This window comes from Austrofundulus limnaeus, unplaced genomic scaffold (assembly GCF_001266775.1).
Source record: "Austrofundulus limnaeus strain Quisiro unplaced genomic scaffold, Austrofundulus_limnaeus-1.0 Scaffold1595, whole genome shotgun sequence".
Taxonomy (NCBI): Eukaryota; Metazoa; Chordata; class Actinopteri; order Cyprinodontiformes; family Rivulidae; genus Austrofundulus; species Austrofundulus limnaeus.
In genome coordinates, this window is record NW_013953997.1 from 733 (window position 1) to 28584 (window position 27852).

The following is a 27852-nucleotide window of genomic DNA, read 5'->3' on the forward strand; positions in this document are numbered from 1 at the left end:
GTGTTTTATAACTGATTCTTGTCATTCTGCTACTTTTTGTTTTAGCCTTTAGCCATTTGCCCCTTTAGCTTTGGCTACTTATAGCTCTTTTGCTGCTTTTAGATAATGTTTTGTTACTTGGGGTTTCTAGCTACAGTTTTATCTCTTCCTATCATTAGCTAGTCTTAGCTTGTCTTTAGCTGCTTTTAGCTTGTTTTTTGCTACATTTTGTATTTTGTGTCTTAGGCTTTATTTTCTAGCATTCGGCTTCTTAAAAGCAGAATGCTTCAGCTCAGTTTTAGTGAGCTGACGTTGCTTTCTTTCTGTTTTCAAACATCCAGAATAAAACTGAAAAGTCATGTTTTCTGACAGCTTGTGCGCGCCCCCCTGCAGCCCCCCCTGCAGCCCTCCCCTGGTCTCCTGCTGGGGCAGACGGTATGTAGGTGAGGAGACCGCTGCTCTTTGATTTGATTAGCAGCCGGCAGAAACCGCAGACCTGCTGTTTTACAGAAAACAGAAGCAGCTCCACCAAGCAGAAAAACATCTGTCTGAACATGAACAACTGGATTAGTTTAAAAAGTCTTTCCAGTCATTGTTTGAAAAATAGAGTTCATAAAATGGGAATTGAAGGTTATGAATAGTTAGCATGTTACCTGTTGCAGATAGGTCTGTGAATGCTCAGTTTTTGAGTTAAACTTTTTACATCACTGATGTGAAACATTAGTTTGACACTTTCTTCTTTTTGTTTTATTAATCAGATTATTTTAAACCCCTACCTGTATTTGTTTTGCTGATGGTGTTAGAGATGTTCCTTCTTACCTCCAAACTTTAAGCTCCTCTTTAAATTTCCAATGTTTGCTCTCCTGTTGGAGCAGCAGCTGTCTGGGTCACAACGTTTGACTTATTTTTTCCACAGAGTCGTGAAGTCTGAGCCTCACTGGGAATAATCGTGCTTCAAAATGTGCCGCTGACCCTCTCCTGCCGGCTCGGCGGACGCCTGCTGGAGCAGAAGCGCACTCCGGAGGCCCCAGCAGGACTGTGACTCAGCAGAACCGCAGGCAGGTAATGAGGATCTAACACGCGGAGGATGCAGATGTTTGCAGGTCAGGTGGTAAATAAAATCTGTTCACTTGTGTGCTGACGCCTCGAGCTCATCTCCAAAGAAGCCGAACGAAGCAGAAGCAATAAAAACGAAACGGTACAAACATCACAGTGAAACAGGAAACCTACGTAGCTGTACAAATTTTTCAATTTTATGGCAGCATCACATCTAATTTTAACATCGGTCTGTAAACATCCAGGACCTGAGGAGACCAGGTCTGGTGGTTTTGGAGAAGAATGTTGTCCCGTTCTGGTCTGACTGAAAAGTCCTGGCTCTTGATTTCTGGATTTGTTTTGCTGGATGGGAGCAGATGTTTCTTCAGCATTCATGGAGGCTTCAGTGCCCATTCCAGAGGCACTAATGCACCCCTATAGCATCAGAGAGGCAGGCTTTTGAGCTGCGCACAGAACAGTTTTTGCTTGTCTCCATTTTAAACAAACTTTGTTCCAGAACAGACGATGAGTTTCTGGATGATGTTCATGTATGGCTCCCATTTTGAATGATAGAGCTTTAATCTATTTGTGAATGACACGGTGAACTGTGTTTACAATCTGTGGGGCACCAAGTGTAAAATAAAATATAAAAATAAGTGTCGCTAACACATTCTCATTATTTAGCTCACTTTGAGTGTAAAATCCTAGTAAAAAAAATCACAAACATTTTATATTTATTTAGCTCACTGTTTTTGCTAATTTTTCAAAAATATTAAATTTAAAAGTTAAATGTTATGTCTAAATGTTAAATCCTGAATCTAAATGTAAAAGTTAAATCTTAAATGTTGCAGGAAAATGAAGTTTACATTTAAGTATTTCAGAATGTAAAACAGCCTTTAGGTGCACGGCTTTTGTTATGATGTCATCGTCCTGTGACAAAAGCTACGCTAATGCTGCTAATTTTGTAATGCTGCTTAAGAAGGCACTTATATCATAAATTTGAAATGTGTTAAATAAAAACTATTTCTGTGGCCCGGATGTTTGAAGTGCAGCTCAAACACTGGCCACAACTGCAAGTTTGATGTTTTGTAGGGAAGCTAACGGCAGAGTTATCAGCACTAGTAGTATTAGCAGTGTTAGCAGCATTAGCAGGATTAGTAGCATTAGCAGCATTAGTAGCTTTAGCAGAGTCAGCAGCATTAGTAGCATTAGAAGTGTTAGCAGCATTAGCAAAATTAGCAGCAGTAGTAACATTAGCAGTGTTAGCAGCATTAGTAGCATTAGATGTGTTAGCTGAGTTAGCATCATTAGTCACGTTAACAGTGTTAGCAGCATTAGTAGCATTAACAGTTTTCAGTACCAATAGTGTTAGCAGCATTAGTAGCATTAGCAGCATTAGTTGCATTAACAGTGTTAGCCGAATTTGTAGCATTAGCAGCATTAGGGTCGTAAATATTTTTACTAGCATTAGTAGTGTTAGCAGCATTAGCAACATTAGTAGCAATAGTAGCGTTATTAGTGTTAACTGCATTAGTAGCATTAGCAGTGTTAGCAGCATTAGTAGCATTAGATGTGTTAGCTGAGTTTGCATTATTAGTCACCTTAACAGTGTTAGCAGCATTTGTAGCATTAGCAGCATTGGTATCTTTAGTAGCATTAACAGCATTAGTAGCATTAGCAGTGTTAGCAGCATTAGCGGTTACTTTTGTCATAGGATGATGACATCACAACAAAAGCCAAGCACCAACAGCGAAGGCTGCATTCCATTTTTAAATAATTAAATACAAACTTTAACACTTAGCCACAAAGTTTGCATTTAACTTTTACGTTTAGATTACGAATTTACCATTTAGACATAACATTTAAATTTAACAATTAGACATAACATTTAAATTTAACATTTAGACATAACAATTAAATTTATCATTTAGACATAACATTTAAATTTACGATTTAGACATAACATTTAAATTTAAACTAGGATTTTACACTCAGAACTAAATAATGAGCTAAATAATGAAAATGTGTGACATGTAATGTTTTCACACTTGGCGCCACAAAACAGACATCAGTGGAGGTGTTTTTGGAACCTTCATCCAAGGTTGCAGGAGAAGCAAAAACAGCTTCGACTGTTTGTGTCCTCAGAGCTGCTTTAAGACAAATGTCCTGCAGAAGTTTTGTTTTCTGACCCGTCTTCAGCAAAACATTGTCTGAGAAAGTTCCTGAAACAAGACCAAACTCTGCCCCTCCCTTCATCAGAATGAGTGAATGAGATAAGAGCAGGATTGTGCAACCTCTCTGAAGGATGCAACTTTTCATTTTCGTGCACACTCGTGTGTCATCAGTTGAGTAAATCCTGTCAAGGCGGGTCCACACACACACTCCTCGACCCCATGCCAAGACCTCCAGAGAGGCTGGCCTTTCTCCAGCTCTGAAGTAGGGGCGCAGAGGGGTGGTGGGTGTTTTACCCCAAACAAAGATTAGAGAGCAGCCTGAACTCTGTTCAAGTTACAGAGGAGCAAAAAACACAAATTGAAAACAGAAACGAGGATTCGTTTTATGTAAAACAACAGATTTTGTTTCTGTTTTTCTCCACAGATTTGTTCCCGTGTTGGACTCAACAAAAACAAAGTCGATTAAAGATTTTACATGTTGGTGCGATGAACCATATCCAGAACAGACTCGTCTTCTCTCTGAGTTCTTACGCAACAACCAGAGGTATTAATCTGTCACCACGACATGTAATTTCACAATAAAAGGTTCTCAAATTCCGGAAAAGTCCCAATATTCAGCCTCTTTACCAGAAAAAGTATTCATTCGCTGCTGAGACGTTAGGATTAAAGGGATAATTCAAATCTTTTTGTGTAAATTTTATGAACAACTCATCTCTAATCTGGATAACCTCAGTCTGGATGAATAGAGTTTATTTCTGATTAAATAAACTAAAAACTAATCTGCTTGGATAAAGTTTCTGCTTACCTGTGTGGTCATGTCTGTTAGCAAAATATCTCACAAACCACTGGGGTAAGTTTTAACAAAACTCACACAAAATATAGATCTACAGCTGATTAAAGTTTGGAATTAACCTGATTAAAGATGGCTGCCAATGTGAGCCGATTCTTAACTGACTTTTGTTGCTTTTAGCCAGTGTTTTGCTACTGTTAGCTAGTGTTTTGCTAACAGTAGCAAAATACTGGCTAACAGTAGTGTTTGCTGCTTTTGGCTAGAGTTTTGAAGTTATAGCTAGTGTGCTAGGTTTAGTTTTTGGCTACCATTTTGCTACTTCTATATTTTAGCTGGCCTTTTCTTAATTTTTGAAAATTTTTTATATTCAGCTCTTAGCTGGCTTTTTTCTACTTTAGCTTTTAACTAACCCTTTACTACTTGTATATTTTACCTCTCTCTTTGCTGCTTTTTTATAATGTTTACTTACATTTAGCTAGTGTTTTGATACTTTTTGTTCCTGTTTCTTCCTATAGTTTCATGCTTACTGCTACCATTATGCTACATTTTGCTTTTAAGTAGCCTTTAAGTACTTTTAGCTTATAGCTCTCCTTTAGCTAATTTTAGATACTGTTTTGCTACTTTGATATTACTTTGAGTTTAGGTACCGCTTTGCTTCTCTCTGCATTTAGCTAGGCTATTGCTACCTTTAGCTTTTAGCTAAATGTTTACTGTCGTACCTTGTGTTGCTACTCTTTGCTAGCATTTGGTGTCTTTTAGGTTTTAGCTAGTGTAGCCATCTTTAAAAAAAACAAAAAAGACTTTGACTCAGTCAGTTTTACAGGTATTGAGCTAAAACTTGAGGTGGTAGCTGAGAGTCATCCACAGCATGTACTCTGAGCTCTAACGGATAAAATGATGTTTCTGTTTGACAAGAAAGGAAGCGTCACGTTTGATTTTTTTAAAGTTTTATTTTCATGTTTTTTGATTAAAGCATGTTAGTAAAATACGAAGTGTTGTGACTTTCACAAAAATGCTTTAAATAATTTTGAATCATATTTATTACAAAACCTTATTTGTGGATAAGCAGTTTTTGTCAATGAGTGTGTTTTTCCGTTTCTGAGCAGAGAAAGTCGTGAATGACACAACAGAGACGAGCAGCGAGTGACCTCACTGTCAGGAATTCTGGGAATTTGTTGTTAAATGAAGCTCCATGTGTTTCCACTTCTGAGACTGGAGCAAACTGCAGAGGTGGGGTTTGTGGGAGGAAACAAGAAAACTAAACTAACTGTATTTATTTTATAGTGGCCGACATGGAGCTGATGTCTGAGAGGACTTCTGATCATGTTGGAAATTCCTGAATTAGCCAGATGAAGACAGATGTGTCCAGAGTGTCCTCTCTGTGAGACGCACGTCTTCTGCGTCCTCACTTCATTCAGCCTCCATCCGGCCTCTTCCCTTCCTCTCTTTCTCTGCTGCTGTTTATTTCTGTGTGTTTGTTCCAGGCGGGCGCGGACTCTGACCCTCAGGACGACCTCAGTGGAGGAAGAGGGTGGAGGAGAGGGACGAAGAGGAGGAGGAGGAGGAGGAGAGGCTTGTGGGAAAGAAGGAGGATCTGTCCAGGATCAGGAGAAAAGGACAGTCAAGGAGTTTGTGTTTTTTTTCTCCTGGAAGTAACTGATGGAGATGATGATCTTATGTCTGTGACATCATCATACGGTGACAAACGCAGCGGCTAACGCTGATGATGCTGCTAACACTGCTAACGCTGCTTAAGATTTTAAATTCAAAACGTGTTAATTGAAAACAGCATGGATGGTACCTGTGGTCCGGATGTTTGAAGTGTAGCTCAGACACCGGCCACAACTGCAAGTACGATGTTTGTAGGGAAGAGTTAGCAGAGTAAACAGTTGCTTTTGTCGCAAGATGATGACATCATAACAAAAGCCACGCACCAACAGCAAAGACTGCACGTGGCTGCCCGCTCTGTCCCGGCAGCACGATCTGTGCTGTCAGCTCATTTGTGCATGCGCTAAATGACAGACTTCTGTAATGTGCTCGATTTAGGACAAAATACTGTCAATAATTATTTCTATACTTAATTATAAAGGTGTTACATTATATTCAGAAAACTGTTTAAATATTGTATATATTTTGATTAATAAAATATAGATTTACTATGTGTACATATTTATTTATAATAACTTGTAAACTATTTTCTAGACAATCGTGTTATAACTCATGTTATCCTCGTTTTATTTTTTCCTGGAATAAAAATCCACAGCTGTTGCAAACGTTGTATTTTCTATAAAACTTTGCAGGCGAAGAAAGACTGAAATCCAATGAATTCTGTCAGCAGTTTAGCGAAATGCTACATGCTAAAAACAATGTTTCTGGGACGGATCGGGCAGCCACACTGCATTCCATTCAGAAGTAATTAAATGTAAACGTTAGCATTTAGCCACTACGTTTACATGTAACTCTTACATTTAGATTTAGAGTTTAACACATGACTATTCAACTGGTGGCCTGCGGGCCACATCCAGTCCACAGGTGAACAAAGTCCGGCCCGCCAATTGGTTCAATAATCTCATAAGCCCAAACCGCTGGTTTTCTACTTGGATTACTAATACAGAAACATCAGAATCTTGGCTACAAGCTGGTAAAAATCATTTCCATGAACACCCGAGACAGTTAAAACTGCAACCAGCTGAAGATAAAACAATGAAAGTGAAAATAAAATTGGTGTAAAATTTTGTAAAGTCAGGGATGTTAAAATATTTGTTTTATGTGTTATTCTTGTTTTATTATCACTATTTATACATTTATACATATGTATTGGGTTCTGTATTTTGTATTCATGATTAAGAAGCAAAATAAACTAATTCAAAGATCTTTGTAACACTTGGTTTATTTACAGAATGACTTTAATTGCTGGATGTTTGGCAGCTTCTTTCTTTCAAAGATCTCAAATCAATGACTTCCTCTCCCAGCTCAGAGCCCCGTCACCTTTCACCCCCGCTCCAACTTCCACCGTACTTTCCACTGTGGGAAAATTTGCGTAAAGAAAATAGGTGTGTTTTCCAAAAAATGTCACGGGTTTCCCTCTCCGACACAGTTCAGGAGGATAAAGTTCATCACGAGACATCTGGAGTTTACATGTTTACATGTATGTATTAAATGAAAACATGGGAACCTTCACGGCCCGAAACACAAAACAAACAAACATCCAGCTCAGGCCTTGTTGGTTCTGGAGAGGGTCCAAAAGGATGAAGGTGTGTTTGTGTCCGTTCAGAAACAACACCCAGGAGGTTGGCAGGGCATGTTGGAGCGACTGTTTTTGGGAACCCGGCCAGACACAAACAGGACCGGCCCGGTCCGCTCCACAACAGGAAGTGAAGACGTTGGAGTGTTTGGGAATGCGCCTCGTTAAGCTGCACCACGTCATCCGAGATTTAATAAAACATTAATTAATGAGGAGCAGCTCTGTTCATTGAATTATTTTAGTATTTATCTTTTTTTAAAGTTTCATCAAAAAATCTTACACAATAAACAACACTTATAGTATGTGTTGTAAATAACTCTCGGCTACTACCACACCAAATTATAACTCAACATATGACAAACTGAATACGTTGTAGCCATTTTTGTGTTTTATATATTCTGTTGGCTGTGGCGGCCATCTTGAATTGGATAAGATCTGAAAGTTAATCAGTTGTAGAGGTACATCCAGAAATTACTTCCTGAAAGTTTCAGTAAAATCTGACCAGTGTTTCATGAGATATTTTGCTAACAGACTCACAAACACGTGTAAAAATATTGTCAGCCTTTTGGTAATACATACATGTAATGAAAAAACAACCAGTCAATGTTTATGTCTGAAGCTCCAACATTCTAAAAGAATCGTTTAAAATATGATGCTTTTATTTTGAAATTAAAACCTAAAAACATTCTTTCACAAATGATTGATTATACCTCAGCAGAACCTAGAATAAAAAAAATGTCTGATTGATTGTCGGTGTTCTTTCTCTTTGCCCAACAGGAAAAGTTCTGCATTGTTTTGGTTCTGAAGTGATCCGTCAAGGACGAGGAGCGGAACCAACATGGAGCAGGAGGAAAAGAAGAGATGTGGAAAGAATTTGTTTTTAATGACTCCAGCAAGTCATTGAGTCATTGAGTCAGTGAGTCAGTGAGTCATTGAGTCAGTGAGTCATCGACTTCAGAGAGAAGAAGAAGAAGAAGAAGGGAGGAAGAATGGATGAAAATGTTGTAAAGAAAATGAGAAGGTAATTATCTTTTAATTAAATTATCATCATTGAAGAAATGCATATCATCAGTCCAAACATTACTGCACCTGAAAACAGAACACTGGCTAAAAAACTAACAAAAAAGTAGAACACTAGCTAAGACCTAAAAGAAGCAAGCTGCTTGTGAATAAAACAAAGCTAGTAAGATGTTAGCTAAAACTAAAATTAACAAAACACAAGCTACAATTAGCTAAAACACGTTAAAAACTAAAAAAAAAAAAAAAACTTTATGCAAAATAAATGCAAAAGCTAAAATTAGCACAGGGCTAACAGAAAGTATCTACAGGCTAGCTTAAGGCTAAAAATAGCAAAAAGAAAAAGATAGCTTGAGAGTAAAAGTAGCAAAAATAAAGCTGAAAGTAACTAAATGCTAAAAGGACCAAGAGACTAATTAAAAGATAAAAGAGGTTGAACACTACCTAAGTAAAAAGGTGAAAAAAATAGGTAATGAATAGTAAAATGTTAGATAAATAAAAAAAGAGAACATAAGGTAATTTACCAAAGCTAGGTAGAAGCCTAAAAGAGCAAAAGGCAAATTAAAAAGATAACTTGAAAGTAAAAGTCACAAAAAGCAAGTAACTTTTTAAATTAAAAGCCAAAAGCATCAAAGGGCATGTGAAAAGCTAACAGCAGCAAAACACTAGCTGAAAGCTAAAAGTAAAAATATGTCAATTGTTAAAACTAAAAAGAACAAAATGCTTGGGAACATTAGCAAAGTTAGGTAGTAGGTAAAGATAGCAAAAAGGCTAGCTAAACGGTTAACTTTAAATATTAAATTCAAAATGTCAAAATACTAGCTTCAAGCTCAATGTGACAAGCAAAATTTATAGAAAGGCTGGCTAAAAGCTAAAGAAGCTAAAAGCAAGCTAAAGTCTAATAGCATATCTGTAGCTAAAAGCTAAAACATGCAAACTGCTAGCTAAGAGCCAAAAAAAATCAGAAAGCAAACATGCAAAAAGAAATGAAACGCTAGTTAAAAGCCAAAAGTAGCAGCAGATTAACTAAAAGCTAAAAAGCTTAAGGAAACAAAAACAGATTTCAAATCAATTATTTTGACAGAATTAAAGAAACCATGTTTTATCATGAATAAAAATGTTCAGAATTTTTTTAAAGTATAAAATTACAAAAAACAAAAGTCAGCATTTATACTTTTTAATCCAAATTCTAAGGCTGACTCAGCATTTATACATTATTATTATTACATCATACACTCTGCATACTGCTGTCATATTGTTTTTTTGTGAATAACACTGTAAAGCACATCACACAGATATATCATGGTATAGTGAAGTATAATGTGTATCTTTCTGTATACTGTGTACTATGTGTAAATTATATGTAAAGTATCTGTATCTATAGTGTTAAAACTAGAGAGACACGAACAGCCGGAAACAAATTCCTCGTGTGTGTCAACATACGGCCAATAAACCTGATTCTGATTAATTAAAATTCCTATGCTGATTCAGCATTTATGTGTTATAATGAAAACTCTAAGGCTGACTCAGCATTTATACACTGCCTGGCCAAAGCCGGGTCCACCTGGATGTAACTAATGTCCATGATGTGAGGTCGCTGCAGGTGGTTCAGCAACAGTGTGTGCTGAAAGAATGAGGTCAGCTAACCTGAATATACTGAATGAGCAGGTTATTCCATCAATGGTTGTTTCATCTCTGATGACACGGCAAGATGACAATGCCAGGATTCATGGGGCTCTTATTGTGAAAGAGTGGTTCAGGGAGCATGAGACATTATTTTCATACATGGATCAGCTCCACAGAGTCCACTGAGAGTCTTTAGGATGTGCTGGAGAAGGTCAGACTCGACCATCATCAATGAAAGATCTTGATGAAAAATGAATGCAACACTGGATGAAATAAATCTTATGATATTATATCCAAACAACGCCACAGACTGTGTGCCGTAATCAAAGCTAAAGGTGAAATATTAGAGTGTGTGACCTCTTTTTCAGCCAGGCAGTGTGTATTAGAATACAAACTCTAACATATTCTAATAAGCCTGACTCATCTTTAGCTCTGTGCTGAACAGAACGACCTGTGACGTCAGAAATCAGTGATTTATAAAAGGTTCTGCGTGTTTCTGCGTCCTTCATCGGTTCTGGAGAGCAAACTGACGTCAGATTGTTGGTATGTTTCTGCTCAACGTGTGACTGCAGCCTTTGTGTGTTTCTGTACATCTGCAGCACAATTCAGTCTCTGTGGTTTATTTACAGTAAAACTGTGATTTCAGTCAGAACACACACACATACCAGCCGCAGAAACAAACGTATTTATCTGTAAATTACACAGTTTGAATTTGTCTTTTGTTGTGGAGCAGATTAATATTTTCAGTTAGGAGTAGAAATCCAAAACTTTAAAATCATTTTCTGATTATTATTTTCTGTTTTTCTCAGTCAGTTTGTGGGAACTTCATGAAGTAGACGCTCCCAGAACAACAAAACAGAAACAACCAGGCAGGAAGAGACAAAACATGAGCCGAGAGCGACGTTAGCTCTTCGGCTGTTGGTGTGTTCAGAACTCACCAGCACCTCCACCGGAGCAGAACCTGCTCTGCAGGAACCGACCCGTCACTCCTCAAATCCCAGCTGAAGTCCTCCTTCCTCTAAGAGGATCAGCTTGTCTATAAATAAACACCACAGGTAGATTCCCCGAACACACCTGAGCTGAAATCACCTTTCTGTTAAAACACTTAAATTGTATCACAGCTAAAACAAGAACAAAATTAAATGTAGCTAAACAGTAGCTAAAAGATACAATTAGCAAAACAGAAGCTAAAAATAAGATTTGAGAAGAAAGTGGAAAAAGCAATGTAACAAAACTGTAGCTTGAAGAAAAGAAAGCAAAAAATAGCTCAATTGTAGCTAAAACTTAACTGTAACAAAATAATTTAAAGATAAAATTTGCAAAATAGTAGTCAATTTAATAAAACAGTCCCTAAAATATGCAAAAGTATAGCTAAAAGCTAAAATATAACGAAACAGTAGCTAATATTAGATTAGCATACACATATTTAAAGCTAAAATTTGGAAGACAGCAGCTAAAAGGTAAAAATAATTAACAAAACTATACCTAAAAACTAAAATTTGCAAAAGCTAAGAAATAAGATTTACTTGACAGTGAAAAAAGGCTAAAATTACCAAAACTGTAGCTTGAGGCAACAAAAGAAAAAAATAGTTAAACTGTAGCTAAAAGCTAAATGTAGCACATTTAAATCAAAAGCTAGAATTTGCTTAACAGTAGCTAAAAGCCAATACAATCAAAATATTCACTAAAGACAAGAATATAACTAAAAGGTAAATCAGTAGCTAAAAACAGATTAGCAAAACCGTAAAGCTAAATATGAAAGACTGTAGCTAAAAGCTACAATTAGCAATAACTAGAAAATAAAATTAACAAAACAGAAACTAAGAGATAAGATTGACATATTGAAATTTGCAAATCAGTAGCCGAAAGCTAATAAAATCCAAACAGCCACTAAAAGTTAAAACATGCGAAAATATAGCTAAAAGTTCATATAATCAAAACATTTGCTAAAGGTACAAAAATAGCTAAAAGCTAATATAGTAGCCAATTATAGCTTAGCAAAATCATATTTAAAGCTAAAATTTGGAAGACAGCAGCTAAAAGATAAAAAGAATTAACAAAACTACATTGAAAAACTAAAATTAGCAAAACAGAAGCTAAGAAATAAGATTTACTTGACAGTTAAAAAGGCTAAAAGTAGCAAAACTAGCTTGAAGCAACAAAAGCAAAAATTAAATTGTAGCTAAAACCTAAATGTAGAAAAATCAAATCAAAAGCTAAAATTTGTTAAACAGTAGCTAAAATCCAATATAATAAGAAAATTCACAAGACACAAGAATATAGCTAAAAGGTAAACCAGTAGCTAATAACAGATTAACAAAACCATATTTAAAGCTAAAATTCAAGACTGTAGTTAAAAGCTACAAGCAATAACTAGAAAATAAAATTAGCAAAATAGAAGCTACGAGATAAGATTGACGTATTAAAATTTTCAAATCAGTAGCTGAAAGCTAATAAAATTCAAACAGCCACTAAAAGTTAAACCATGCGAAAATACAGCTAAAAGCTAATATAGTAGCCAATAATAGTGTAGCAAAATCATAAAGTTAAAATTTGGAAGACAGTAGCTAAAAGCTAAAAATAGCCCAGAAGACACAAATAGATGTAGTTTGCTGAAGTAGATTTTTAAGAAGATTAATGTTTTTAAAGGAATAAACTCATTTTATAATCTTGAGGATTTTTCGTGAGAAGAAACTAAATCCTTGAATGCTGACTCAGCAAAATAACATTTGCAGCACATGGAATGATAAACAGCAGATGCACTGAAGGTCAAAAGCTATAATTTACATTTAACCGAGTGTGTGTGTGTGTGTTGTGTGTGTGTGTGTGAGATGGGAAGCCTTTGAGGTACAGGATGGAGCCAGTGTTGCAGGATGGGAGGGAAACAGGAAGTGAGTCATCACAGGATCACAGTGAACCAGGAAACGAGCTGCTGAGGGGCTGATCTGAATCAATACGGGCCGAGCCCAGAACCAGAACACCTCAGATCACTCATCCTAAAAAAGAAAATATATATATATTTTACATTAGTTTCTGAATTAGCATTACAATTCGTTTGAAAAAGTTTAGATATTTGGAGCTGCAGCACGACATCGAATGTCAGGAATCTGTAAAAATCATAAAACTTAAACAGTAACTGTAAAACCTGAACGAGGTGTTAAACTGTCAGTTCAGTCATGTAGTCAAATGATCTGCGACGTTTCTCTGCACACTATTTACAATAATGTATTTTGATGCAACATAAAACTAAAAACAGATAAAACTTTACAAAGACTGTGATGACAGACAGAAGCCAAAACTCAGGTTTTTCTAGATTACTCATTTTATTGTAAAAAATAGTTCAACTAAGATTGTTTTTTTTATATTAAATGCAGGAATTTTTTTAAGCAAACAGAAAAGGGTCAATTATAGTTTTACATGGTTGATCAACGTGTCAACTTTATTTAAATAGGTACAACCTCACCTATAGTGTACAGTTAGAAAACTCCCAACATTTTTACTGCTCGACTTTACAAAATAAAAAGTTGCAAAATAATAAGACCATGTCTAATTTTTGTGGATAATAAGTGGAGCTTATTTGGATTCTGTTGGTTGAAATCAGTGTTGATGCACAAAACAAACTTCTCAGCCCGCTTAGGTCGACTGAGTTGGGGGAGAAAAATAACTCATTGTGATTCGGGTCAAGAAGGGAGTGATTACCCAGGAATAGAACAAAAAATAAAATAAAATAAATTAAAATGATCAACATTTATACACAATCCTGAGAGCTTCACTTAGACCTCAGTTACAGATTCTCTAATGGGAATTAAAAAAAAAGGCGCTTCCTGCTCAGAGAAAAACTGAAACAATCTCCCAGACTGACAACAAACCAAACGCTTGATTGTGATGATCTGTGGGATTATTTCTCTTAAATTACAATCCTAATCAGAATATGTTTGAATTAAAGTTTCACTGCTTTGTCATTTCTATAGAAAACACCCACAAAGACTCAGACACGGGTTTAAACGAAGCCAAAAGTTGTGAAAATGTGAGAAAACAGAGCGTAATGTAGTGGTTACTGAAAGGTCCTGGATGGGAGGTAAAAAAAACTGAAAGAAAAGTAAAAATAATAATAATAAACTTCACGGAACAAAGTTAACAGTGCGAAGAAAGGAGTATAAAATAAATACTAAAAAAACAAACACATAACAGATTTAATGAATATTTACTTTTTGCATGTTTCTGTTTTTGCAGAAGAAGTGAAGATGAAGTAATTTATTTCTGCAGGGATTAGAGTCGTTAAAAAAAGAGCAATAGAGGCAGTTTTAGGTTAGATGTGAAACCCCCACCCCACCCCAACAAACACAAACAACCAAACAGTTTAAAGGTAAAATAATTTACAAAATATACTTAACTGAGGAAATAAAAAAAGACTGAAAGAAAATGTGAGGCTAAAAGACTCGTTTTTTTACGTTCTTCTGTCTCTGACAAGAGAAAATATCTTTTTATACATCAATACATTTGTTTAAAATATAAATCTAAATTTAAACGTTTCTCATTACAAGAGTCTCTCGGATAATCTCAGTCCACTGTGTGTGTGTGTGTGTGTGTGTGTGTGTGTGTGTTGATAATTTGACCACATCAGTTTGTTTACAGGCAGCTGATGGAGTGCACTCTCTGATTTGTTTTTTGTTTTTCAGTGCCCATAAATCTAATAAGATCCGTTTGGACCAGCTCTGGTTCTGGGACTCTGGTTCTGGGTGGGGTCACTGGCAGAACGGTGAGGCTGTGGGGTCGAAGCCTTTGAAAACGTCCTTCAGTGAGGCGTTGTCCTGCTCGGTGGCTGCCGGGTCGGTCTGGGCCGGGCTGCTCCCCCCGAAGGGGCTGCTGGTCCCGCCCGGTTTGGCGGCCTGTTTGACGACACCGAACAGCGTGGACACAGGCAGGTTGTGGACTCCTGCGGGTCCTGGATCTGCAGCAGCGGCTCCTGGAGTGCTCTGTCCTGCGGGGGGTCCTGCCTGGGCCGTGGCCTTGGGCGAGGGGGCGGGCTTCGGCCGCGGCCTGTTGTAGCTGTTGTAGCGGTCGGTGCCTTGCTCGCCGCTTTTCTCTGGCTCCGGTTGGTCCAACGCAGACTTCCGGACAAACAGGGGCTCCTTGGACTTGGGTTTGACCGCTGAGGGGTCTGCAGGTTTGGGGTCTGAGCCGGCCGAGGTGGGGGAGCCGCTGCTGGAGCCGGGGCTTCCTGGTTTGTTAGTCCTGGGGTCGTACAGGCTGATGCTGCTCAGCACACTGGCTCCCCCTGGTGTCCCCGCGCCCACACTGCGCCCAGCTCCTCCTGAGGACAGCAGCCGTGGGTCGTAGGGGGCGATGGTGGGAGGGGAGGAGCCCCCCGATGTTGCAGGAGGTGCAGCGGGAACGGGAGGCACGGGTTCTGATGGCTGCTTCAAGGCGGACTTCTGCGGCTGGAGGCGGGAATCAGGTGGGACTTTACGAGCTACACGGGGGTCCACGGGTTTTTCTGCAGCTGAGGTCGTGGCGGGGGGAGGCTGAGCCAGCAGTGATGGAGGCGCAGCAGGAGTGGGCAGGTGTGGGGGTGACGGAGTCTGAGACGGGCTGGAGGTAACGGTTTTTAAGATGCGAGACAGAAGCTCAAAGTCTGGGAGAGAAGAAGAGGACGACACAGGAGGGTCCGCTGAGGGAGGGGGCTGTAGGGGCGGGGACTGGGAAGTGTGGACCTGCTGCTGAGCTCTGGACAGACGGGGGTCCAGAGAGGAAACAGGGGGGATGCCTGGTGGGAGCGGGAGTAGGTCCTGTTTGGGAACTGGGAGTGGAAGGAGGTCTTCTGGGGACCAGGTGATGGTTTTAGAGAAAGCTGGCGTGTGGAGGATGATGTCCTTCTTGATGTGGCTGAACTGCTGCAGCTGGGACCGGGGATCCCTCAGAGTCATCCCCATGAGCGGGTCCAGAGGAATGGGCACGGGCTTGTCCCTCAGAACCCGCTCCGTCTCCTCCTCCTCCGCTGCCGGCGCTGTGAGAGGAGGCGGCTTGTAGATCTGAGGAGGTTCTGGCTTTGCAGCAGGAGGTGAATGTGAGCTGGATCCTGACGAAGCAGCCAGTCTGGCCAGTCTCGGGTCCGCAGGGGGTCCGGAGGGAGGCGGACCCGAGTCCAGGTGTTGAGCCGAGTCGGTGGCACGGGCCAGACGAGGGTCTCGAGCCAGTCGGGGGTCTGCTGGGCGAGCGGGGACAGCTTTCTGCAGCCGGGGGTCACTCGGGTGGACGTCAGGTTTGTGAGGAGCCTGAGTCTGCTGACGGAGCGTCTTCAAGATGGACGTGACGCTGCCGCCACCATCCTCATCCTCACTGGAGTACCAGTTTCCTGAATCCCCTAGAGCAGGAACAAACACAGATACTCATTTAGTCTCTGCTTTAAAAATAAAAATAATAATAACAGGGTTCCTACAGTTTAAGGTTAGTTAAATTTAAGACTTTTAAATGCCAACTGAAATTAAATTTAAGACCAATTTCACAATAAATCCAAATGACAAAACAATAATAACGGTGGCAGAAACTCATGAATCAAAGTATTTTTGGTTGAAGTAATATTGCTAATAGACCAATTGTTTTTATCCAGATCTAACTATAGCAGAAATATTTTAGCAGTCAGTTTAACGACCCAAAATTTGGAGTCTTAGGACCCACAGTGGGGTCTTAATCCCAATTCGCTGTAGATGAAAAATTAAAGTTTCTGTGACATCAATCTTTTGTAAGAAAGGTGAATGCATTTTTGGAAAAATAACATTATTAACATACTAAAATACAAATTTCACATTGCTCAGATGAACAGTTGTTGAGATATCTGCATGTGAAATAACAGGAAGTGATGTCAAAGGGGAATGTCTGCATGTGAGTATTAAAAAAAAAAACAATTTTTACCAATTATTTTAATATTTGAGGTGAATTACTATCATCCTATTTACAATGTGTTCACATTTTTAAGACTTCTGAAAGATTGATTTAAGACATTTTAAGGCTAATTAAGGCCTTATTTTTGGATTGATGAATTCAATGACTTTTAAGACTTTTCAAGGATCTACAGGAACCCTGTATAAATAAATAAAGAGTGAAGTCTTTTACCTTCAACATCTTTATTCTTGTCTGCTCCTCCCTCTGTCATCCTGCGAGCTCGCTCCTCTTCCTCCTGCTGCTTCTGCTGGATCCTCATGAACAGGACCCGCTGAGCCGGAGGCAGGAAGTCAGGGACAGAGATCCCTCCCTGATTGGCCGAGGATCCATTCGTCGAGGCTTCCTGGCCGCCCGAATGATTATTAAACTCCCCCGGTGCTCCCCGGTCGTCCGTGAAATCCTGGAAGCTGTCTCCTGAGAGAAAGCAGGAAGTACTCGTGAGTTTCAAAATAAAAGCTTTGATGCAATCTCCTAAATGGTTAAATGGTTCTCACCTTCTGTCACCACCCCCTCCATGCCGTCCTGCTGATTGAAGAAGTTATTGAAGAAGTTTCCTCCCCCCTGAGGTGGACCATCAGGAGGAAATCCTCCCATCATGGGTGGTCCACAGGGTCCCATGTTAGGAGGAGCCTGGTCAGGGGACGCCATGCCCGGAGGGGCAGGGAAGCGGGGTGGGGCAGAACCGGGGGGTCCTTGTGGTCCAGGAGGTGCGGTTTGAGCCTGGCCTCCACTGGGGGTCTGGCTTCTGACACAAAACAGTAAATTAACTTCTGAACGCAGCCTAGTTTCTCACTTTCTGTTTTCTTTTATTGGTTTTTGTAAAATGAAGATTATTTTTTTGAGTTTATTTGAGAAAAAGGAGCAGATATAATAAGATGTTTTCTTTTTCTGCTACCTTCCATTTAATTTATGATTTGTATTTTTGTTGTTTGTTGAATTTATGTTGTTTTTAAAGAAATGAATAAACTTAAACATTTCACACACTGAATAAAACAGATTTTAACTTCCTACCTGACGGCCAGTTTCTGAGCCAGCTGTCCGGTCGGCTGGACTTTAATCTCAAACAACGAGGGGATCTTCTTGCCCCCGCAGCTCCCCGCTCCTCCCCCTGCAGGTGGGGGAACCATGTGGGGAGGAGGGCCGCTGGGATTTGGGGGTGGCCCACCTTGGAAGGGACTTCCATCCGGACCGAGGACAGGAGGACCAGCGCAGGGGTTAGGCCCGGAGACAGGAGGTGGGACTGGTGGACCTTTGCTCGCAATGGGACCCTGGTTAGGTACAGGATGACCCCCAAAGTCACCTGGTGTAGGCCCACCATAATCCCCCGTGTTGGTGTCCATGGAGATGGGCCGAGGAGGAGTAGGGAGGAGGCCAACTCCTGGAGGAGGTTTAGGAAGAGGGTTGATCCCCTGCTTCTTCAGCTCCTCCACCTCCTTCTCATCCTCAGCTCCTGCTTCTGCATCTTCTGCAAGCATCTGCAAAACAAACAAACAAACACGTCCACTAAGAACCTCAAAACTGCAAAAACGTCAATTTTCAGGGTTTCAGTCTCCTAAAACAAGAGTCTGAAACCTGTGGCTCTGGGGCCACATGCAGATCTTTGATCCGTCTGCAGCAGATCTTTGATCCGTCTGCAGCAGATCTTTGATCCGTCTACAGCAGATCTTTGATCCGTCTGCAGCAGATCTTTGATCCGTCTGCAGCAGATCTTTGATCCGTCTGCAGCAGATCTTTGATCCGTCTGCAGCAGATCTTTGATCCGTCTGCAGCAGATCTTTGATCCATCTGCAGCAGATCTTTGAAGCTTTGATCAAAACTAACAGAAGATTACATTATTTAAGGCTAACTTAAGCAGTTTTCTTTGTGCTCAATAATACAAAAATCCCTCTAGTATCCACTTCAATAATCCAACTCTTCCAGCCTTAAAGTAGGATCTTTCTCTCAAATTTATCAGGGTTACCTTTAAAGACCTTTAGGACTAGACTGGATAATAAGAATTTATATATAAATATTCCTACAGAGTTTAGTTGTAATTTTTATTGAATTATATACAGTATTCTTCTTCTTTACAGTCCGGAAAGACTCCATTCAACAAACTGGAAATGGCCCACGGGCCTCCACTTGATAAATACAGTTATAACATGTTTTGCAGCTTCGGACACGTTTTAATAGTGAGCCGAGGAGCAAAAATGGCTTGTTTGATTGTAAAGTTTGCAGACCCTTGTCATAAAAGAAAATGAGACAATCAGAGGTTCCCACCTTGTTGAGCAGCTCCTGGGTGTCGTCGTTCAGGGATTCGTGGGAGAACATGCACTCGTCTCCGTTCACACAGTTCCCTGTGGTGTGGAACAACTTACAGGGAAATTCACGTAACAAGAGAGTCAAGGAGGAACAAAATATCTTAACTTATGTCATTTTGATGAATAATACTTCAGACACGGTTAAAGCAGAAGATCTTGGTCATGTGGGCAGCAGTAAAGGATATCATGCATGTAGGGACAGTGGTCAGCTCGGGCACAGAAGCCAGTGATGTAGAATTTACACAGCTCCTTCTTCTTTGGCAGCTCGATGTCGTGGCTGAAGTTACAGTGGTCCCCCTGGTGGATGGAAACAGATGAGCGTTTGGAAAATAAGGGAAGTCTAAAAAACTGTTTTATTTAACAAGAGAATGTGCAATTTCCTGTGAAAATACTTTGTGAATGATTATTGCTGAAAGCTGCTGAAGTCGAGCTGAAAATGTTTAAACTCTTAAACAGCTGACTTTTGCTGAGAGTAGGAAAATAAGTGAAAAATCAGTAGTAAAATAGCAAAATGTGTTGAAGGAAACAGAAATGTAGCTAAAATCAGCAGAATATAGCTTTAAAAAAGTAGCTTAAAAAGGAGAAAAAAGTTGAAAAAAGTAAGAAGCAAAAAAGGTAAATCTAAGAACAAAATATTAATAAAATAATAATAATTAGAAATGTATTCATTTCATTTGTAACACTTATGACAAAGAACAGAAAACATGCAATCAAAATAAATTTAGACGAAAGAAAGTAAACATTTTATTTTGTGACCTTGAAATTATTGAAAGAGCATGTTTGCTGAGTTAAGCAGAAAAAAGCTCAAATTAGCTGAAAAGTAAAACAGCTGAAATTAGCAAAAAGAAACCGAAGGAGCACGAGCTGAATTAAGCCAAAAAATACTGAAGAGAGAGCAGCAGAAAAGAACAGTAAACAATAAAAAACAGCAGAAAGAAGATGAAATTAACAGAGAAATGTAAAAACAATCACTAAATCAAAGCTGATTTTAGCAAAAAGGTGAAAAATAGCTAAGAAAAATGATGAAAACTGTCAAAATGAGAGAAAAAAAACTGTTAAGTAAAAAAAACAACCAAGGTGTAAAGTTCAGTAAATATTTATGAACGTTTTAAAGGTTTTAAGGATCTTGAAGACGGCTCCACTCATTTTCATTGAGAAAAAAATGGCAGAAAAAGCTAAAAAAGTATAAATTGCTGAAATACTAAACATCACAGCTGAAATGTCCAGAAGGAGCTGAACATTTTAATAAATAAATTGTTGAACTGGCACAATAATTGCAGAATGAGATACATGCTGAGAAACATACGGAAGAAGAAAAAAAACAAGATAATCCTTTTTCCTCCTGGTCAGCCCTACCGAAAGTGTTAAAAGTCATTAAACTTCAAGTGTAACTTCTATGAAATAAACTCTTACCCAGGTGCATCGACCCTCGATGTAGTACTTGCAGATGGCCTTTCCTTTCTTATCCTGGTGTTTGTCATTATGATGCCTCCTCCCCGGTCCTGGACCGTCACCATCCTGAACCACAGAAACCGATGACGACAGGTTAACGGAGACGATTGACCCGGTTTGTTCCGGTGTAGCTGCACCTCTTTCTGTTTTACCCCGTTGTCCATGTCTCCGTTGTTCTCGTCGTCGTTCCCCGTGTCGCCTCTTCCTCGCCCTCTGTTGCGACCTTTTCCTCCTCGGAGCATCCCCCGCCCTCCTTTGCCTCGTCCTCGACCGCGGCCTCCTTTACCTCCTGGGTGGGTGGGTGAGTGGGGGGGGGGGGGTAGTTAAGTGGGTGTGAGACACATTTTGTTGGTGTTGTGTTTCGGATGAGTAAAGAAACACAAACCTCTGCCTCTGGACTTTTTGTATTGATTCAGTTCTTTGGAGTAGTCGTCGTAGTCATCACCCCCCATGTTTTCATAATCATCGTCTCCATACTGTAACGAGCGGGAAAAAAACTTTTACTCGCCTTAATCAACAGTTGTGTATTTACACTAAATTCAGTTTGAGTGGAAAATCTGATCACAACAACAGAGTTTCTGCAGACTCAGCACCATGGTGGAGGATCAACAAAGTGAGGCAAACATAAGAATGCTTCTACGTGTCTGAGAGCCTCACCTCCATCTCATCTCCGTAGCCGTCTCCATCGTCGTCTCCTCCCATTCTTCCTCTCCCCCCTCGCCCTCTGCTCCCTCCTCTTCCTCTCCTCCCTCCCCTCATTCCTCCGTGGCCTCTCATGTTCCTCATTCGACCTCTGCCCCCTGAGGAGACACAAAGACACCAATGAAACAGGAGCAGACTGAGAAGTTAGGGCTGCTTGATTAGTCACGATTATGGCAACTATTAAAATCGTCAACAACTAATTTATTAGTCGATGTGTCGTTTTTTTTCTAACTTAGCTGACTATAAAAACAATCATTTGTGGCAGCCCTAATTAGCACTACTGCGCTTGTGTGTCAAGGATGCAGCAGTTTGGAGAGAAAAACAAAGATAGAAAAAAAAAACGACGCATCATCTTTTTAATTAGTTGACCATCGTGGCAGCCCTACTGAGAAGGAACTTAAATCAGAATCTTTGCTAGGTGGTCTAAGGTCTGTGGAGGTGGCTGACAGGTGAGGGGTCTTTTAGTATTTTAACAGGGTTCCTACAAGCTTAAGGCTAATTTAATTTTAAGACTATTTAAGACTTTTAAATGCTACTTTAAATTAAATTTAATACCAACTTATAAACATAAATGGGAAAAAAAACAGCGACAATTTAGTTATGGGTACTGGGGATGGATAAAGAACTCATTGCTCCCCAAAAAAACTGGTGTCCCACCTTTTCAAACCTTCGTGTCCCACGGATAAATGAATAAATGTTACCAATTATTTTAATATTTGACATGAATTACAGTCATCTTACTTACAATGTGTTAACATTTTTAAGACGTCTAAAAATTTATTTGACATTTTAAGGCTAATTAAGGCCTTATTTTTGGATCGATGAATTCAATGTGTTTTAAGACATTTTAAGGATCCACAGGAACCCTGTTTAAAGGAAAAAATAAATGTTTTTCTGCTTAAAATGGACCCACCTCGCCCACCGCGGCCCCCCTCCTTGGCCTTGCGGTACTGGTTAAGCTCCTTTGCGAAGTCGTCGTAATCTTCATCCACCACGTCCTCCTCTTCCTCTCCCTCGTAGTTGTCTTCGTCGTAGTCGTCGTAGCCTCCGTAACTCTGTTTGTCCACCTTCATGTAGCCGCCTTTCTTCGAGCCGCCGTAGCCCCCATGAGACTTCAGACAAAAACAGAATCAGAGCGATTATTTCATGGTTTCAGGGCAGCAGTTTGGTTTTCCTGTCAGTAAACATTAGTTTGACTCACAGAGGGGCCGTACTGATCACCGTAGTCTCGGTATTTTCTCTTCTCACTGGGACTGTAGTCCGAGTCGTCGCTGAAGTCTGAGTGGTCATCATCAGAAGAGGCGTGTCTCTGTAACAAAAATATAAAAAAAACAGTCACAAAAGTCACTTCTTCAGGTAAAGAGCTGAATTTTGTATTTTAAGCTCAATATTCTTACTTTATGTTTTGATTTGCGTTTCTTCTTGGACCTCCTCTTTTCTCTTTCCCGCTCCTTTTCTTTCTTCCTCTTCCTCTTGCGGCGGTGGGACCTCTCATCGTCGGTGTCACTGCTGCCGTGGCGCTCCTTGCTCCGCCGAGGCCTCTCCGTTGTCCTCTGTCCTCCTGCTTCACCTCCTCCTCCTCCTCCTCCACCCGCATCATCACAGCCTTCTCCACCTTGTCCCACCGCTGCACCTGCCCCCACCTCCTCCTCCTCCATGTCTCCTGCATCATCTTCCAGCTCGCCCTCCTCCAACTCCTCATCTTCTGGCCTGTTTGTAAAAACACATAAAAACAGTTATAGCGAGTTATTCTCTGTCAGTTTATAGGGGATAAGTGTAAAGGAAAACTTAAAGTAATTATAATGATTACTGAAAAGAAAAAACACCTAAATTAACAGCAATTTGTGAATCGTTAATGTTGAAACACGAGTTCCAAATAATTCATCAGGTCATATTTGTTCTTTTTAACTCTTTAGACATAAGCAACAAGTTTTTTGTAGGGAAATAAACTAATCTTGACTAATTTTTTGCACGTATAAAACATTTTGTGTCACAAACAACGTTTTCCCACAGCATCTCTTTACACTCTTGCACACCTGCCCAGATTTGTCTCCTTAAAAAGCTGGAGATAGAAATGACTAAAACTTTAAAATCAGCCACAAGGAACATGAAAAAAATGATTTTCTTCAACTATTCTTTACAATCCTGGGTTAAATGTGATAAATGTCAGAAATCCTGACAAAAAATGTCAACATAACTCTGCTGATTTTTCTTATTTATTACAAATTATGCAACACTTTTATAAATGATAGGTATTTGCATACTGTAACTGTTATTGCTTTTAGTTTCAACCTGTCTTTATATCTAATTACTCAACAAATGAGTGTAAATATGTACAAATATATCAAATTTTGGGCTGCCACGACTAGTCGACTATAAAAACAATCGCCCTAATTAGCACTACTGCGCATGTGTGTGTCAGCAGTGGAAGGTGCTGCAGGAGTTTGGGAGAGAAAAACAAAAAAATGACGCATCAACTATTAAATTATCAGTGTTTTTAGTAGACAATAATCAATCAGACTTCTCCATTTCAAACAGCTCTTCTATAAAAATCCATAGGTAAACAAACACGTGGTATTCTGCAGCTGGTCATAATTTTGCTTACAAATTTACAATTTAAGGACATCAAATTAATCAGATTTTTTTCTTTGTCTTCGTGACTTTTTAACCGGTGCCTTTAGGTGAACATATGAGAGGGTCAGGTGCTCCGGTTCTAACATTTACTGATGTGGCGTTACTGTGACCACTAGCTGGGATTATTCCAACGGTTTAATCCACCTTCTGAACCACAATCAACCTGATGTTTGGACATGATTTAATGCAAACACTAAGACAACAATAAAGAGTATGAATCAGTGGCTAACACAGAAACCCCAACAAAAGCCAACACCCAAATAAGGCTAAAGGTACGATGTGCAGCGAGCTGAGGCCTAAAGGCTGGGATGGTGTGAAAGGAACTCTTCCTGCGCTCCGACAAGATCTGACAACTCACAAACAGGTTTAGTCCTCCTGAAAGCCAGACTGAGGCCAGACTCAGCAGGTGGTGGAGGGGGGGTCACGCTCGACCTGCTTTGAGGTAAAACGCCAGCAGCAACACAACCACATGTCTGCATCACAACAGTCTGAGTCACATGGACAGCGACTCTTTACTGCTTGGATCGTACATTTTAAACTAATACGCTTAACTTTTTGTGTTCTCTGGATGAAAATACACACTTTTCACTTTTAATGGTAGCCATGAAGACTGGACAAAAACAAAGAATTAGCACAACATTGTTCCTCATATCAATGTGTGTTGATTTTGTTGTGACTGGATGCCAACTATCGTGTATTACTCACAGCCAAAGTGACTGAACATAAGTCAATATTAAGCTAAGTAGGTCAGGTATGTGATTCAAGCGTTTGTTTTTTGCAGATTCCGCTTTATTTACATTGAGTGCAAACCTGCATTTTAACATACCATCTGGGAAACTACTGGAGTAAACTCTTTCAAACTGCACTGAAGATTTCTTATTTTTTGTTTGATTTCATGGCCTTAAATGTTTCGGTGTATACACACACGCTGCCTGCCTTTCAAACTGACATGTCAGACTAACTTTGCGGAGTTTGTTCTGTTTTACAACAAGTTGCCACGATAACAGAAACAAACATGTCTCTTTCTGGGACAAACCTAAGTCAACAAACAGAACCCAGTCCAGAACAAACACAATCTGACATCATATTTGGGGTTTTTGTACATTTCTGGGGAACACAAGACTATAAAACTTGGTGTTAACTTTCATTTATCTCTTAGTCATTCACAGATATAAGACCATCAGCTCAAGAGCATTGTCTCCTATGTTGGCACAAAGAAATCTCTGTCACGGTGGAGGGTTCGCTGTAACAGCACAGAGATTTGGTTGTATCATATGAGCAGGTCATTGTGACTTGAATTCACCAAGGACAGCTGCTGGTGTCCTCTCTGTCCTGGCAAAATGTTATACACACAAAACCAGCTGCCAACAACTGTACCAGGCTGGAGAACACAAACAAACCAGACATCTCAGTACTTTCCTACCTGTACCTGCAGGCACACATTTTATGAGCTAATACTCTCCATATCTGCCAATACAAAGTATATTATAGAGCTGTAGAGAAGAAAAACTTATTAAGACCTTCTGCACCTGCAATCTATTTAATCTATGACAAGTTTTCATTGCTATTCGTGAAAACTTCACTTAATTGCAAAAAAAAAAATCTATACAGCCTAGTAGAAACCAGCTGATACATTTTCTAAGTTTAGCACATGATTGTTCTGTATTAAAAAGCCACGAACAACTACAGATGATTTCATTAATCCAATAATTACTCCAGCAAAGGGCCAGGATTAAAATGGGGAATACTTACTGTGACAGGTTTCCTTCTTTTACCTCTAACCTAACCTTATGGGGGCTCTAACTTAGTGGGGTCTGTGGGATTTTGGAAGTGGGGCAAAAAGCAAAAAAAACTTTGCAAAATAAATACAATAAAATGGCAACTTTGTGTTTGACTTGAAACACTGTCTGGGATGCTTTGCAGACTTTTTTTTTAAACTGTTTGGGACGAGTCAGTGTGGGAACGGATGTGAATTAAAACTGGGGCAAATTTGATATTTAACACGACCGAAACGCTGATCGATTAAAATAAACATTATGAAAATAAATAATTTATGACGAGCTAGTGAAAAATGTCTACAGGTTTAGAGGAAACTAAAATTAGCTTAAGTCATCGTGCGCACACAAAGTGCGTGATTAAATTAGCGCACAGACGATTAAAGCGCTGATTTTTTAAAAGTGATTAAAAGCCGATACAATACATAAAAGTCGATTTACGATTGAACGCTTTAGTTTGATGCTGACTTAAATCGCAATGGTTTGTAACGCTAACGAAACGCGGATAGCTAACAAAGCTAGCGTGTTAGCCGTTAGCTTCGGTGACACGACCTAGCATGCTAACGTTAGCCTGTAAACAGGCCCACCGAGGCAAAACGGTTGGATTTTTCTCACCTGCAGCAGCAACCGAAATCAAAAACACAAAAATATCGATACTGAAGTGAAAACTGAATTTTAACAACGGGCACAGCTTTTCGATCGGTGTTTTAGAACAGTTAAAACTGTTGAGTAAAAGACACAATGGTGACGTTTCGGACTCGTCTTTTTTTTTTTCCTCCGAAGTTCGCCTCAGTCGATTGATCGATGAATGTTAATGTCATAAAACAAAATAAAAGGGAATAAGAACGTTATTCCAGTTGGTATTAGGCCTTCCAGGTGTCGTTTCAACATGGCCGTTCTCTTTACCTTTCGTTTTCCAGAAAAAGGCGAGTTTAATCCCTTTGACACACAAAAAAAGAAACCCCGGGCTTTTGTGTAAAAGCACAGGACAAATAAATAATTTCATTTAAATGACTGTAGAATTACTCGACCTTTCGTCAGTCAGAAGACTGTTGTGTTCGTGGTTGGTAGTTGGGGAGTTTGGATGGACAGTCATGCTTTCCACAGCCATTTCCCTCTAGCTACATTGAGGTACAAAAAAGTACAACACTGGAGTCTACTGGCTTATGCGTCACTTCACTACAATCTACTTATTTTTTGTTTTAGGAAGAGATTCAGTTCATAGTAGTCAACTCTCCACCACAGTTGTCAGAGAAATATGCTGAAATTGAGTCCTGACGTTCTCCGTCCTATTGTAGCGATGTGAAATGACGACTGACAAACTTAAAATGGCTGACAGTCTTCTCCAAACTGAAAGGGGTGGGCTTTCCGAGAGGCCGAGCATGACGTAGCACCTCACGGAAATTACCGAATTGTACAACTTGTGTGTAAATTAAACCCCGATCTTGACTCGCAGGCGCACTCAACTTCTTAGCGTTAATACTCTGTTTTTAATCAGGTTTACTTTGATTCTTGACAGCCAGGAATAATACTAATTACTAATTATTTATTTTTAAACATCAATATAATTTACTGTGTAATAAGTTTTGAACATTTGGTCAAATTAATCTTCTGTGGAACAATAAAAAGTCCAAGAACAAAAAATAAATAAAAACAAAATACATTTATTATATGTATTCTTTTGCGTATGAAATGTTTGTTTTGTTTTTACTGCTGTTTTAAATGAAGGAGCACAGTACAAATTTTAGACTTTTGTTTTCCATGTAAATAAATAGTATTGTCTTTTACAATCTAGTTTCATTTTATTGTATATTGAATTTGTGTTGTTTTTAAAGAAATTAATCAAATTAAATCTGAATCTGATAATCTAGTTTCTCAACATTTATTTCAGTGAGATGTTTGATTGTGAGTGCACTTTCTACTCATAAGATAACCAAAAAAGTGACTCAATTTTGATGTCAATCTGATAAAATACAGTTTTCTTTCTTTTTATTCACTTTTGACAAAGATAAGTAGTTTTAAACTCATCTTATTCAATGAACAAATTAACACGTCAACCTAACTAGTCAGGTAATTATTATATTTAGTTCTGTAGTTACAAATGACAGGACATGTCAATTTGCTTTTATCTAAATTATTGACTACATAATAATCACACACATACACACACACACATATATAT

General features: G+C 39.3%; 1 protein-coding gene and 1 long non-coding RNA gene across 3 annotated transcripts; one reads left to right on the forward strand and one right to left on the reverse strand.

Annotated features, from left to right (window-relative positions):
* Positions 1-366: 366 nt before the first annotated feature.
* On the forward strand, positions 367-6740 carry LOC106535862 (uncharacterized). Its single transcript, XR_001312484.1, has 4 exons — positions 367-422; positions 896-1041; positions 3613-3732; positions 5085-6740. It is a non-coding gene; the product is annotated as an uncharacterized LOC106535862 (long non-coding RNA).
* A 6533-nt stretch (positions 6741-13273) lies between these two features.
* Positions 13274-26984, reverse strand: zc3h4 (zinc finger CCCH-type containing 4). Of its 2 annotated transcripts, none has more exons than XM_014032997.1 (14): positions 26702-26984; positions 22659-22971; positions 22463-22570; positions 22175-22373; positions 21217-21359; positions 20945-21035; positions 20712-20848; positions 20521-20625; positions 19293-19404; positions 19067-19176; positions 17819-18282; positions 17302-17552; positions 16979-17221; positions 13274-16229 (listed from the first exon to the last, which is right to left on the reverse strand). In XM_014032997.1, the coding sequence occupies exons 1-14, from the start codon at positions 26779-26781 to the stop codon at positions 14611-14613; spliced, it is 3975 nt and encodes a 1324-aa protein (XP_013888451.1). In that variant the 5' UTR covers positions 26782-26984; the 3' UTR covers positions 13274-14610. The 2 variants fall into 2 exon arrangements, with proteins under 2 accessions (XP_013888451.1, XP_013888452.1); XM_014032998.1 differs by having other exon boundaries at positions 17302-17549; positions 26702-26983.
* Positions 26985-27852: the final 868 nt, after the last annotated feature.